The sequence below is a fragment of the Heterodontus francisci genome, chromosome 1, assembly GCF_036365525.1.
Source record: "Heterodontus francisci isolate sHetFra1 chromosome 1, sHetFra1.hap1, whole genome shotgun sequence".
Classification (NCBI taxonomy): Eukaryota; Metazoa; Chordata; class Chondrichthyes; order Heterodontiformes; family Heterodontidae; genus Heterodontus; species Heterodontus francisci.
In genome coordinates this window covers 270,833,515-270,847,886 of record NC_090371.1, presented here as the reverse complement: position 1 = coordinate 270,847,886, position 14,372 = coordinate 270,833,515, and the positions used below count along the sequence as shown (strand labels likewise).

Sequence of the window (14,372 nt, the reverse complement as noted above, 5' to 3'; positions counted from 1 at the left end):
TTGTTATTGGATTTGGAGTTTGTCTGTTGTTGCAGAATTAAGCTTTTAGCTCCGTGACCTCCTTGTCTTTCATTATGTAATTGTGGGTGAACAGTGTCGAATTAGTGTTCAGCACACCTGTACTGTATATTTCACAGGATGGATCTTTGCAGTATATCAGGCATGAATGTTAATATAAAATCGTGATGCGAGCCTGGGACGATTTTAAACCGCAATAAATTTTCCTTTTAAGATTTTCAGGTTTTTCTCAGTAATGATTAATTCTGTTTTTGAGAATGCGCTGATCAAAACATTTATAATTTTTTTTGTACTTTTAATGTAATTCCCAAACTGATCAGTGTTCATCCTGGTCTACAGTGTGTCACGATCCTGTCTTTTTTTTTCTCTGGGAAATATGTGGTGTGTCTTTAAGACAGCAAAGAATCAGTACTGTTTTAAGAACAAACTGGCCTCAGGAGTTACCGAGGAGATGCATATTGGTTGCCGTTGGACACAACCATACAGAAAGGGGACCAGCCAGCTTCAAAGGATGCATCCTGGTTGCCTTGGATACAGCCACTCGGACTGAGTATCAAGAGATACATTTGTTAGAATTTAATTTTGAACTGGCTTATACTGGGAAAACAGCCTGTTCTAACTGAGGACACAGACAGACAGCTGTGTGTTAGCACCTGAAAGGAGAGCTCTCAGACCATTGAAACAAGCCAACTTCTCTCAAAATTCTAAAAAGTCAAGCCAAAACAGAGATCTCTGATAATTTAAACTGAAGGTAGGAAAGTTAGACTGTGACGATCTTTTATCCCTCAAAAATTCTGAAGCCAAATTGATTCATTAAAAAGTGTTTGCAAGTTGTTAATTGTAGAAATTCATTGCTGAGAAGGAAAGCAACAATTTCGACTTCTGGTTTAGACTACGGACTGTTCTACTGTCGAAGAACCTTTTTTTCCCCATCGGATGGCTATGAGGACGTTAAGCAACCTTGGACTGTGCCACATCTGGCAGGAGTGTAAATCTGCAAGGAATCTAATTTTTTATATTTTAAATGATATTTATATCTTAGTAGTGTTTAAGAATTTAATTTTTCTAATTAAACGGTTAATTTGTTGATTTAAAGACACCTAGTCTGGTGAGCCTCATTCGGGGGTTGCCGATGGTACAATTTGGTTGGTTCTTTCTTTAATTTGGAAAGTTTAAAATGATATGTTGGGCGTTCTGTGGAGGGACGGGATTGAATTAACAGTGTGTTTCTCCCACCACAGTCAGAATCGTATATCTTGATTGGGGGCTTTGACTGGAGTGGTCGGTCGTTACAAGTGTCTGAACTGATTTTAATTTCTACACAATTTCTACTTGTATTGGAACTGCCAGACTTTGTATAAAACGAATCATACTGATGCTATAAATATTGAATGTATTTTGGAAAAAAAATGCATCTTCAAGAAGTGAGGAGAACTGCAGGTGGAATTGGAACAGAAATCGACAACTACAAAGGTTCTGATAATACCAGGCAATAGGTCTAAAGGCACTCTTAATTTAGCCAAGTTGCTAAACATCCAGCGATCTGTGTGTGTGTGTGTGTCAGTTGGCTAGGTTTCAAGTTGGCTTATTTCAACTTACTTATCTTTGACAGATTCTGAATAATCTTTCTGTTTTGCTACTCATTCCACTGAATTCCCAGAGAGCTTTTTAAAAATTTAATTACACAAAACACAACAGTCCATTTTATTCCAGCATGATTAAACAATCTAAAACTATTCCAAAACAAGTGCGCACTCTGCGATGTGTGGGCTTAATCTGGCCTTCATTTTCCATTTTAATTATTTACAAGAACTGGTGCCCTGGTGGTCTTTGAAGGTCAAGTAGGAGATTTCGCCCAACCTGCTATTGGCTGTTCTGCTTCAGTCAGTTTGTCCAGACACCTCATTAAACCAGGAAAATGATGGGACAAGTTGAATTGCACATCTGCCTGTGGCGCACATGGAGGTTCCTGCATTCATACAGCACTTTATTGGATCAACAAAACATCAGTGTTTCATGTAATGAGTTATGTTTGGTGTGCAGGATAGCTATTGTGCCACTTTTGGTACAGTTTTGGTGTAAAATATTCTGGTGCAATCTCTATAATCACCAGATAGGTAAAGTATGAAGAGGGACACATGGCCTATCTCAACCCATTCATGCAGCATGACCCAACAGTCACACCAGCCCCTCTTTTTCCCCATAACAGCACCCTGTGGATTCTTATATGGTTCTTTTTTTTCCTCCATTGTTCACTCTGAATGATGGTCTTTTTGTTATTGTCTACTTATCTGAAGATCCTCTGACATCAGTCCTGAATCGAAGCTCTGCCCCAAAGTTTTAATGTCATGGTTTAATTTGAAGTGTTTTGGAGCAGACACAGGACAACTTTTTTTTTAGGAAATAGATCTTCCATTTAGAAGTCTCTTTCCCTGTTTTACCTACAAGGTTTTGATTACTTGGGAGTCAGAGAGGAATTTCCCAGATTTCTTCACACTCCCATCCCCACTTTTTGGCCCTAGGTTTCTTTTTCTGATTTGTTGCCTCTGACAGGATGACACCACTTTTGAAATGTAGGAATAATCTCGTCACGATGCCCTAGACATCATGGTGTAGGGCAAGCTTAATGGAACAGCTGGTCTTTTCCTGCCCATGATTTCCGAGTGTTCGTACTTTACTCTCTAAGCTTGCTGGAGCTGCCGTCAAAGTGAATAAAACTTTTTGCTTGCCAGCAAAATCAGTTTTCATTTTCCTGTTTTGATTTTTTTGTGTTTAACATTTATGGCATAAATAAAAATATAGTGTATTCAATTAATAGCAAGATTGTGAAGCCATTCCTCTGTAGTTTCTGTTGTTCATGTTATGCTGCCGTTTCTCGTTCAGCGCTGGCTTCATTTGTGTATTGGTGTGAGAGGAAAATATTAGGGTTTATTTCTAGAGGGGTAAAATTGTAAAGTAGAAAAGATACGCTAAACTTGTATCAAACCTTGGTTACACCACACCTGGAGTACTGCATACAATTCTGCTCATCATATAAAAAAGAAACAGAGGGTGTAAAAAGGATTCACAAGACTGATGCCAGAAATGTGGGGATATACCTATCAGAAGAGGAAAACAAGGCCTGGTCTTTTTTTCTTGACAAAAGAGGGCTGAGGTGAAACCTATAGAGGACTTTAAAAGGCTTTGATGGAGTAGATACAGAGAAAATGTTTCCACTTGTGTGGAAGAGTAAATCCAGAGGCCATCAATATAAGATGGCCACCAAAAGATCAAATAGAGAACTCAGAAGAAACTTCCTTTACCTAGAAAGTGGTGAGAGTATGGAACTGGCTACCACAGAGAGTGATTGAAGTGATAGTGGGGAGGCCAGATAAGCATACGAGGGAGAAGGAAATAGTTATGTTGATAGAGTTAGATGAGGAAGGATGGCAGGAGGCTCGAGTGGAGCATAAACACCAGCATTTATTGGGTCACTGGAATGACTTGTTTCTATGTTGTATATTCTATGTAATCCCATGTAGATGACAATGAAAGTATGAATGAATATTGCAGGTGTTTGCTTGTACTTAGTGCCACTCTGTTCTTGGATGTAAAATGGTTGGTGGGGTGTTTAGCTCCCTTCATCTGAAGAGAATAGGACCACGGTACAGAAGGCAGCTTCAGTTAGACTGTGGCCAGCTCTAAAGAAAGCTTGCTATAAGACTGCTGGTTCGCGATGGTCTTGCAAAAGGTTGGTGTCATCTAGGTTGGGCCAGAATCACAAGTGCTAATGCTGCATTTCTGTGTTGGGTTTAATGTGAGTCGTGGGCATTGCTGGTCCTGATAGTGCAGTACTAATTGGGGTCTTACAAGTGCTGGGGATTATTGACTATTAATGTTGGGGGACTTTAACGAATGCTTTGTAATTGCAGGGAAAACAAACCAAGGAGAGGAGGCATATGTGTAGCAAACCACACGTCACCAATCGATGTTGTCATACTAGCCAATGATGGAGACTATGCAATGGTGAGAAGGATGATGCTCATATAAAACAGTTTAAATTGTCTACTTCTATGAAAAATATTAACCAGAAAAACTTATTTAAAAAGCCTTGCACTAATGAATAAATGTTTGAAGCAGTTTAAATCTCAGTTATGGGCCACTAAGACAACATATCTTTTAAAATGAGGGTTTGCCCCTATTTCTCTGTTTTCTTCTCTACACCCTATTCTCTCTCCTCTCTCACCGCTCTGCATCTCACTCTCTCTTTCGCTGCTCCTTTCTCTTGCACTCTCCCCTCGCTCTCATCTTTTACTCTCTCCAGCTTTATCTTCACAACTTTTCCTCTGAAATTCAGTTGAAGTGAAAATGTGTGGAGAAGGATCAGAGTGCACTTGCAGCCTTGGATAGTGTGGCTGAGTGTCAGGCTCTAGGTCAAAGAACAAAGAACAGTACAGCACAGGAACAGGCCATTCGGCCCTCCAAGCCTGCGCCAATCTTGATGCCTGCCTAAACTAAAACCTTCTGCACTTCCGGGGACCGTATCCCTCTATTCCCATCCTATTCATGTATTTGTCAAGATGCCTCTTAAACGTCGCTATCGTACCTGCTTCCACCACCTCCCCCAGCAGCAGGTTCCAGGCACTCATCACCCTGTGTGTAAAGAACTTGCCTCGCACATACCCTCGAAACTTTGCCCCTCGCACCTTAAACCTATGTCCCCTAGTAACTGACTCTTCCACCCTGGGAAAAAGCTTCTGACTATCCACTCTGTCCATGCCGCTCATAACTTTGTAAACCTCCACCTCCGTTGTTCCAGTGAAAACAATCAGAGTTTATCCAACCTCTCCTCATTGCTAATGCCCTCCAGACCAGGCAACATCCTAGTAAACCTCTTCTGTACCCTCTCCAAAGCCTCCACGTCCTTCTGGTAGTGTGGCGACCAGAATTGCACGCAATATTCTAAGTGTGGCCCAGCTAAAGTTCTGTACAGCTGCAGCATGACTTGCCAATTTTTATACTCTATGCCCCGACCGATGAAGGCAAGCATGCCGTATGCCTTCTTGACTACCTTATCCACCTGCGTTGCCACTTTCAGTGACCTGTGGACCTGTACGCCCAGATCTCTCTGCCTGTCAATACTCCTAAGGGTTCTGCCATTTACTGTATACTTCCCACCTGCATTAGACCTTCCAAAATGCATTACCTCACATTTGTCTGGATTAAACTCCATCTGCCATGTCTCCGCCCAAGTCTGTAACCGATCTATATACTGCTGTATCCTCTGACAATCCTCATCACTATCCTCAACTCCACCAACCTTTGTGTCGTCCGCAAATGTACTAATCAGACCAGCTCCAAATCATTTATATATATATATTACAACAGCAAAGGTCCCAGCACTGATCCCTGCGGAACACCAGTAGTCACAGCCCTCCATTCAGAAAAGCACCCTTCCACTGCTACCCTCTGTCTTCTGTGACCGAGCCAGTTCTGTATCCATCTTGCCAGCTCACCTCTGATCCCGTGTGACTTCACCTTTTGTACCAGTCTGCCATGAGGGACCTTGTCAAAGGCTTTACTGAAGTCCATATAGACAACATCCACTGCCCTTCCTTCATCAATCATCTTCATCATTTCCTCAAAAAACTCAATCAAATTAGTGAGACACGACCTCCCCTTCACAAAACCATGCTGCCTCTCGCTAATAAGTTTGTTTGTTTCCAAATGGGAGTAAATCCTGTCCCGAAGAATCCTCTCTAATAATTTCCCTACCACTGACGTAAGGCTCACCGGCCTATAATTTCCTGGATTATTCTTGCTACCCTTAAACAAAGGAACAACATTGGCTATTCTCCAGTCCTCTGGGACCTCACCTGTAGCCAATGAGGATACAAAGATTTCTGTCAAGGCCCCAGCAATTTCTTCCCTTGCCTCCCTCAGTATTCTAGGGTAGATCCCATCAGGTCCTGGGGAGTTATCTACCTTAATGCTTTGCAAGACGCCCAACACCTCCTCCTTTCTGATAACTACATGACTGAGACTATCTACACTCCTTTCCCTAGACTCATCATCCACCAAGTCCTTATCTTTGGTGAATACTGATGCAAAGTACTCATTTAGTACTTCGCCCATTTCCTCTGGCTCCACACATAGGTTCCCTCCTCTGTCCTTGAGTGGGCCAACCCTTTCCCTGGTTACCCTCTTGCTCTTTATATATGTATAAAAAGCCTTGGGATTTTCCTTAATCCTGTTTGCCAATGACTTTTCATGACCCCTTTTAGCCCTCTTGACTCCTTGGATTTGGTCCTTGGATTTGGTTTAGAAAACATGGTCACTCTAGTCAGTGAGTCATCCTGTCCCCTCTAGATCCATCGTTTAGTTTGAACATTTCAACATGAAAATGCCATAAATATTGAAAAACATGGAAAGAGAATGGTTTGTAGGTCACCCAATAAAATACCAATCAGCTGCTCATCCTCCCTCCAAACATAGACCAGCCCATTCATACCAACCTTGTAAACACGTAGTCAGATTTAAAACTAGTGACCTGACATTACATTTCTTTAATATTTGTTTTTTTTTACCTTTATTGGCCTAATTTCAATATTTCTCTTATTTAACTCATCAGAGAAATGATGTGTTAATTTTAACAAAATGTGTAACTAAGAGTCTGTACCAGTTGGCAAAACCAATTGTGGGTGTTTTGTTAAAATTTGTCATTTTCGTGTGCTTTGTTAATTATTTTCTTTCACCCTGTTGGTGTGCTGATGTTGAAAAATAATTTAACTGCGCAAAGTTAATTGCTCCATTTCTGAATAGGTTGGGCAGGTGCATGGTGGGCTGATGGGAATCATTCAGCGGGCTATGGTCAAAGCCTGCCCACACGTCTGGTTTGAACGATCCGAAATGAAAGATCGCCATCTCGTAATGAAAAGGTTAGATGCATTTGCTGTTATGTGCAGCTTTCATGAGGTTACATTCATTCAGATTTCCTTGTCTCTGTTTTCAGGAGTTCATTACTGGACTGAAGGAGTCAAAGTGGAGAAACATTTGGACAGTAATGATGACCTGCTTTGTAATTATGGCTTCACTTATCATTTACTAAATGTGCTCATTGTTACAATGTCTCAACAAATTTGGAGATTTGAATTTTTGAACTTAATGCTTCAAAATCAAGATGCACCCACTGTGGCTCCTCCTGCATTAATTTAATTAGGATTGTTATTCAGGGCGTCAGCTACAACTCAGTGGGTAGCACGCTCACCTCAGGACGTCATGGAATTAATTCCCACTCCAGTGATTGAGCACATAGTCCAGGCTGACGCTATACTGTAGTACTGAGGGAGTGAGAGCAGGGGCACTCCCTGGTGTCCTGGCCAATATTTATCCCTCAACCCATCACTAAAACAGATTCTCTGGTAATTATCACATTGCTGCTTGCGGGGCCTTGCTGTGTTTCCTACATTACAACTCTAATGCACTTCAAAAGTACTTCATTGACTGTAAAGCATTTTGGCATGTTCTTAGATTGTGAAAGGCATTATACATGCAAGTCTTTCTTATATTGAGTGTGTATAAATCAGAGACTTGGCTGTTGTGGCCCCTTTCTGAGGGATTTTGGGTTCAATTGATGGCAATCTCTGTGACAAGCTTCTGATTGTGGGGGATGCAGTGAGGATTGAAAGTGCTTCATTGACCTTGCGTATAATGTGAACAGCCTTTTTTGTTTCTATGTTGTCTGATGAAAATGCAAGCTGTCTATGGGACATTTCAGACTGTTTGCTCTTTAATGTCGGAGACAGATGATGTTGAAATTCTGGTTCAACTGTTTTGTTAATCTTCATTCAGTTGTGCTGCTTATTAAAGATAAACTTATTGCTATGTCAGGAAAACAAATTCAGATCCTACCATGCAGTCACAGTAGTTACTTGCCTTGCATAACAGACATAAACTCAAACAAGTGAAATGAAGGTACATGAGTAGGCAATTCAACCTCTCAAATCTGTGTCACCATTCAATTAGACCTGTATCTTTACTCCATCTACTCGCTATAGTTCCAAATCCCTTAATATCCTTGCCTAACAAAATCAATATCAGTTTTGAAGTTTTCATTTGATCCCCAACCTCAACAGCCTTTTGGGGGAGAGGATTCCAGATTTCCACTGCCTTTTGTGTGAAGAAATGCTTCCTGCCATCACCCCTCAAAGCCCTTGATCTATTATTAAGGTTATTCCCCCTTCTGCTGGACTCCCCTACCAGAGGATGTAGTTTCTGTCTATCTAGCCTATCAACTCCTTTTAATCATCTTAGAAACCTCAATTAGATCACCCCTTAATCTTCTCTACTCGAGGGTATATAAGCCTAGACTGTACAACCTGTCCTCCTAATTTAACCTTTTTAGTCCTGTTGTGTTGAAAATCTTGCGCATTTATATAGCAGAATTTGTTGAAAGCTCAGCAGGGCTGGATGTTGCCATTTATTTTACTGTTCTTTTGTGGCTGTGAGTCTACCTGTTACTCTGAAGTCAGCTGTCTACACCCTCTCAGCATTAAAGGTGATCAGCTTACTTCCAGGTCTTTGTGCCACTCTGAACGTGGCTGGCACTTGGTTTGTGTTCCCCTAGACATGCTTTCAGGAAACACCTGGCCATTACTTGCTGCACCCAACAGAGACCTTACTCAATTTGATGACTGTGAGTGGAAGGTCTCTGGCATGAGCCCATCTCCTACCTTCTCTTTCACACTGTGAATTGGTGCTTCAACACATTGCATCAGTGTCTTATCTCCATTAAAATGCTCTTCATCGTACATTCAGTCCAGTTTTGTTTTCCATTGTTGTGGGTTACAAAAGGCTTCTCAATGAAGAGGAAGCTGGGTTGAATTAGCCTTGAGTTTGTAGTTCTCAAAGTTCTTAACACCTATGAATAATTGGCCTGTCTTTTTAAGCATAGAATTTCTTGAACAAAGATGAGAGAAAGAGTAGGATTTTTAAACATTACAGAAATGTTATAGTCTTCAAAGGGCCAAGGAAGATTCTGTTTTCCCTTGTATGACGAAGCTTCTCTTCTCTTCACAGATTAAGTGATCATGTTGCAGATAAGACAAAACTACCAATTTTAATATTTCCTGAAGGTAAGGACAATTTTAGTATGTTTCATTCTTTATGATTATTGAAAAGCCAAAAGAAGTTTCCATTAAAAAGTGCAAGAAAAAATTACTGTATATTAACAATTTGTGTCATATTTTTTTAAAAGTGCTTATGGGTCCCATAATTTAGTTGAAGAATTGCATAACCTCCAACTCTAGACTTTCCTCCCCGTGTATCCTTCAGGATATTTTGGTACTGTGTTCTCCAGATGCAAGATGTTCGTACCTTTCAGAGATCAGGAAACTTTCCAAGACTCAACAGTTTTCTTATGAGACTTGATTGACATCCAGGAGTGAAAAGATGTCCTCCATTGCTGAATGTTGTGCAGCCAACAGCTGATGTCAGCTGAGTGACTCTGTGCTGAGCCTGAGGACTGAAGATAGTTTTTGGGATGCCAGATACTAAATTTACAAATAAAGATTCCTAAATCGATAGGTCCATGAAGTCATTTTACATTAAAGTGCTTCCCTTCAATTTTCTTTTCTTTACATGAGCATTTCAGCAAACGGAGATGAGTAATACCGAGAAAAATTGCTGTTGAGCTGAACTGAACATTACTTTGGGTGCAATCTTGGTTGATTACCAGTGGATTCCATTACAAACTCTTGCTCCCATTTGGTATAAATTTGTGCACTAATTCCTGAATATGAAACTTGCCTCCAGGTACCTGCATAAACAATACCTCTGTCATGATGTTTAAGAAAGGAAGTTTTGAAATAGGAGGAACAATATATCCAGTTGCAATCAAGGTAAATTGGTGAAGATTTTTCTGAGTTTGACTGTTAGCTTTTTTCGATTTTTGAATATATTTTACCTCCTTGAGATATTCAACATTCTGTGTATGACCCAGGCTCAAGCTGATCAAGGAGTTCCTGTTGAAAATATCACATCCCTGAAATTCCTTCAGGTGTAAGAATCAATTGGAGGAAATTGCTTTTGCTTGCTTGTATCTATTTTAAAAATAACTTCTCCTGCTGATAGAGAAGGTGCCTGGTGTGTGTACATGTACTCATTCTGTGCTGAAGCCACAAGGGAATGTCTAGCTTGTATGCTTGTATATCAGTGCACCAGAAAAATGTTTTGGTCTAAAGCTTTGATTAGCAATATGCGTACTTCTATTTTAAGAATATATGAAGTTGTCTACAGTGATTTTCTCCTGAAAGCAGTTAGAGTCTTGTTCCAAGTGGTGGTCAAATTGTTTATTATTTTCAGTTTTCTAAACAGTCCCAACTGCAGGGCTGTTGTCTGCAGCCCTTATTGCGTTGGCCTGGTGTGCTAGACAATGAAGATGTATTGGTGTGTCTTATTCCTTGAGGGTGCATTCCATTAATATTTGCAAGTATATCAGATCTCTGTTTTGCTCTTTGTTCCCAATTTTACCACTGGTTTAAATGACAAATGGATGACTTATTCCACGCTCTGTCAACGACCTTCGGAGACGTGAAGCAGCAGTTCAGGTAATCATAGAACCATTGAGCACAGGAGGAGGCCATTTGGCCCATGGCTGTGCCAGCTCATTGAAAGAGCTGTCCAATTTGTCCCACTCCCCTGCTCTTTCCCTCTCGCTCCTGCAAGTTTCTCCATTTCAAGCCTGCTACATCCAATTCCCCTTTGAAAGTTACTATTGAATCTGCTATACCACCTTTTCAGACAGTGCATTCAGATGATCATCATTCGCTACATTAATTAAAAAAAAAAAATCATCTCAGCTCTAGCTCTTTTTCCAATGACCTTAAATCCATGTCCTCTGGTTACCGACCCTCCTACCAGTGGAAACAGAGTAAGGAGTAACTATCAAAACCCCTCATGAGGAAGTGATGCCTCCTCCAATTTTCAGTTATTGCTAATGATTGTAATTGTCTTGGGAACAGACTTCTAAGAATTTATTTCTTTGCTTGTTCTCTACACCATCAACCCCTTCCTCCAAAATTTCACTGTAAAATTTCAGTATGAATAGAGAAGAGAAAAAAGGCTGCTTGAAAACAGACTAATTGTAAGGTTTTGGTGTCTTAAAACCCAACAATTTTACTTGCTGCTGTTGCCCTCTTAGGGCATTGACTGTAGTAATGGGACTTTTATTGAGCTGATGTCATTGTTTTTGCTGCAGTATGATCCTCAGTTCGGCGATGCTTTTTGGAACAGTAGCAAATACGGAATGGTGTCCTACCTGCTCCAAATGATGACTAGCTGGGCCATAGTCTGCAATGTGTGGTACTTGCCTCCAATGACCCAAAAGGTAGGTGACGGGTTTGTATCTAATTGATTTCAGATGGCATTGCAATTGGACAGTCAAGGCCAAGTGTAGTTTTCAAGTAAAGCAGGGTTAGAGGGCAGAAGATAATTGGTCTGGGGTGTAATTCGCTCCTTATTTTTAAAAAATCATATTCCGATCTTATTTTAATGTAAGACATAATATTAATTACAGTTAAATAGGAAAACTTACAGTAACTTGAGAAGCAGAGCTGGTTGGAGTGTAGAAGTTACTCTGCAGTACAGGCTGGCAGGTGCACAACTGTGGGACTACAGCGCCATTCTTAGTGGGCGGATGTACTTGCAATGTTTTTTTATTCTTTCATGGGATGTGGGCGTCACTGCCAGGCCAGCATTTATTGCCCACCCCTAAATTGCCCTTGAACTGAGTGGCTTGCTCGCCCATGTCAGAGGACAGTTAATAGTCAACCACATTGCTGTGGCAAAAGCAAAATACTGCAGTTGCTGGAAATCTGAAATGAAAACAGAAAGTGTTGGAAATACTCAGCGGGTCTGGCAGCATCTGTGGAGAAAGAAATAGAGTTAACATTTCAGGTCTGTGACCTTCCATCAGAACATTGCTGTGGGTCTGAAGTCACATGTAGGCCAGACCAGGTAAGGACAGCAGACTTCCTTCCCTAATGGACATTAGTGAACCAGATGGGTATTAATGACAATGGCGCCATGAAACTGAGATTAGCTTTCAATTCCAGATTTTTAAAAATTAATTTAAAATTCTACCAGCTACCATGGTGGGATTTGAACCCATGTCCCCAGGGCATTAAGCTGGGGCCTCTGGATTACTAGTCTAGCTATTACCACCATCTCCTATGAAAAGTCTACACAGGCAGTTTCCATTATATGTGTGAATTTAAGAATTTTAATAGAAATATAAAAATAAGGAAAGGGTGCATGAATTGATGATATTTAATATATTGTAGATCTGTGTGACAAGAACCTAAACTTGCAATGATGTTTTATGAACTTTTGACAACATTCAAGGTACAAGCAAGGTGGGCCAGTTTTTGGATGTGTAGGGAGGAGTTGACCATATAGTAATCTATTTTATAACTTTGAGCATCCAATATATCACAGCACTGTGCAGCATTTACTCCAATAATACTTCTGAGCAATTCAACGGTAAGTTTCTGTATGAAGATCGTAGATACTGTTTGTAGTTTCCTTATCGTAATGTTTAAGTTCCCAGTGATGCAGTGCCCTCATTAGCCAGTGGTTCTTGTACTGGACTAGCAATGCAGAGGTCAGGAGTTCAAATCTCACCATGTCACGTATTGAAAGTGAACTCAAGCAATCTGGTAATTTGTGTCTTGACACCAGGAAAATTACCTCAGAAGCCATTGGATTGTTACAAAAACCCAACTGGTTCTGTAATGTCCATCTGGGAAGGAAATCTGGTCTTCCCCACGTGTGACTGCAGTCGCAAATTATGTTGAAGACTCTTAATGCCCTTTGATGTGGCTTTGCATCACAGCAAGGCTGCCTGTTGCAAGATGCTGAATCTATTTCCATTCTTGATTGTTTTAACAAGATAGCCTAACAACACTTACTGAACAGGTATGGCACAGTTTAGATAAAGAGTACTGTCCCATCAAGCACTCTCAGGACTGTTACAGAACAGATTAGGTAGAGTAAGCTCCCTTTACGCTGTCCTATCAAATGCTCCAAGGCAAGTACAGCATGGGTTAGATACAAAACAAAGCCCCCTCTACATTGTCCCAACAAACATTTCCAGGGCAGGTACAGCATAGGTTAGATATATAATAATGCTGCTCCTACACTGTCCCAACAAACATTCCCAGGTCAAGGACAGCATAGGTTAGATACAGAGTAAATTTCTCAATAGTTCACCCATAATAATTTACCTCATTCTCAACATTAGAACATCCCCATCTGCCCTTGTATAACATTTTCTGTCTACCCCATTAGCCATGGAGTGACTTCTCAGAATCATCTAATTCACCAAATCATTTTAAATTGCATAAGAGCATAAGAAATAGGAGCAGGAGGAGGCCTTTCAGCCCTTCGAGCCTGCTCTGCCATTCAATGAGATTATGGCTGATCTTCTACTTAACACCATTTTGCTGCACTATTCCTGTAACCCTTGATGATAATATCTAGAAATCTATTGATTTCAACCTTGAACGTACTCAACGACTGAGACTCCACAGCCCTCTGGGGCAGAGAATTCCAAATATTAACTGGAATTTTGTTGAACAGGTTATTGATTCCTTTCTTAACTGAGTTAGGGAACAAACTTTTGGTCCACTGAAATGGTAATGTGCAGTTTCATGGTATTTAGACCCTTTAACCCTGTCCCTGCTAAATAAACTTGTACTGTGAGGGTATCGGGTATAGTGACAGCTGCTGAAGCATTCACTCAGTCTGAACAGATTTAATTTTGACCTCAGTTTTACTGAATTAATAAAAAATAAGAACCTAAGTTAAACCATCAGGGTTTGGACTGCAGACTACACCAAGGTCAGAAGGAGTAGAAGAAAACTGGTAATGGAGGAAGAAATATTTGGTGACGCCAAATTTGGGTTTTAAAAGACTAAAAATTGTTGATGAAATTAAGAAATTCCATGATTTTGAAGAGCTGGGAAAGAATGGTCGTCTTGTGCAAAGGGAGTTTGTGCAGCATCTCCCCAGATGTGGGAACTGTGAACTATTCTAAGGCGGAATTAAGAGTGAGAAACATTCATAACAAAAGAGGAACCTGAGCTACTTGGAAGAGGTTGCAGCAATACAGGAAGGACATGTTGAGACCAAGAATGTTCAAAGATGAAAGACTGTCACTGTTCAGGATTCTGTGGGTTGCTTTAATGAAGAATACTTAGACTTAAGTGGATTTAACGTAAGCTTTCCGCAGAAACTGTGTTTATCCAGAAAGTCTAGTGCTGGACATCCATAGGCTACCAACAGGCGATTTAAGTAAAAAGAAAGACTTGCATTTA

The 14,372-nt window shown here is 40.5% G+C and overlaps 1 protein-coding gene across 3 annotated transcripts in view; it reads left to right on the top strand.

Annotated features, from left to right (window-relative positions):
• gpat3 (glycerol-3-phosphate acyltransferase 3) overlaps positions 1–14,372 on the top strand; it is a 43,241-nt gene that overhangs the window by 15,590 nt on the left and 13,279 nt on the right. For all 3 annotated transcript variants that reach the window (XM_068044746.1, XM_068044737.1, XM_068044757.1), the window contains exons 7-11: positions 3,930–4,023; positions 6,820–6,935; positions 9,076–9,131; positions 9,811–9,896; positions 11,255–11,383. In XM_068044746.1, the coding sequence (XP_067900847.1) occupies positions 3,930–4,023; positions 6,820–6,935; positions 9,076–9,131; positions 9,811–9,896; positions 11,255–11,383 (481 nt within the window). The remainder of the gene's footprint in view (positions 1–3,929; positions 4,024–6,819; positions 6,936–9,075; positions 9,132–9,810; positions 9,897–11,254; positions 11,384–14,372) is intronic.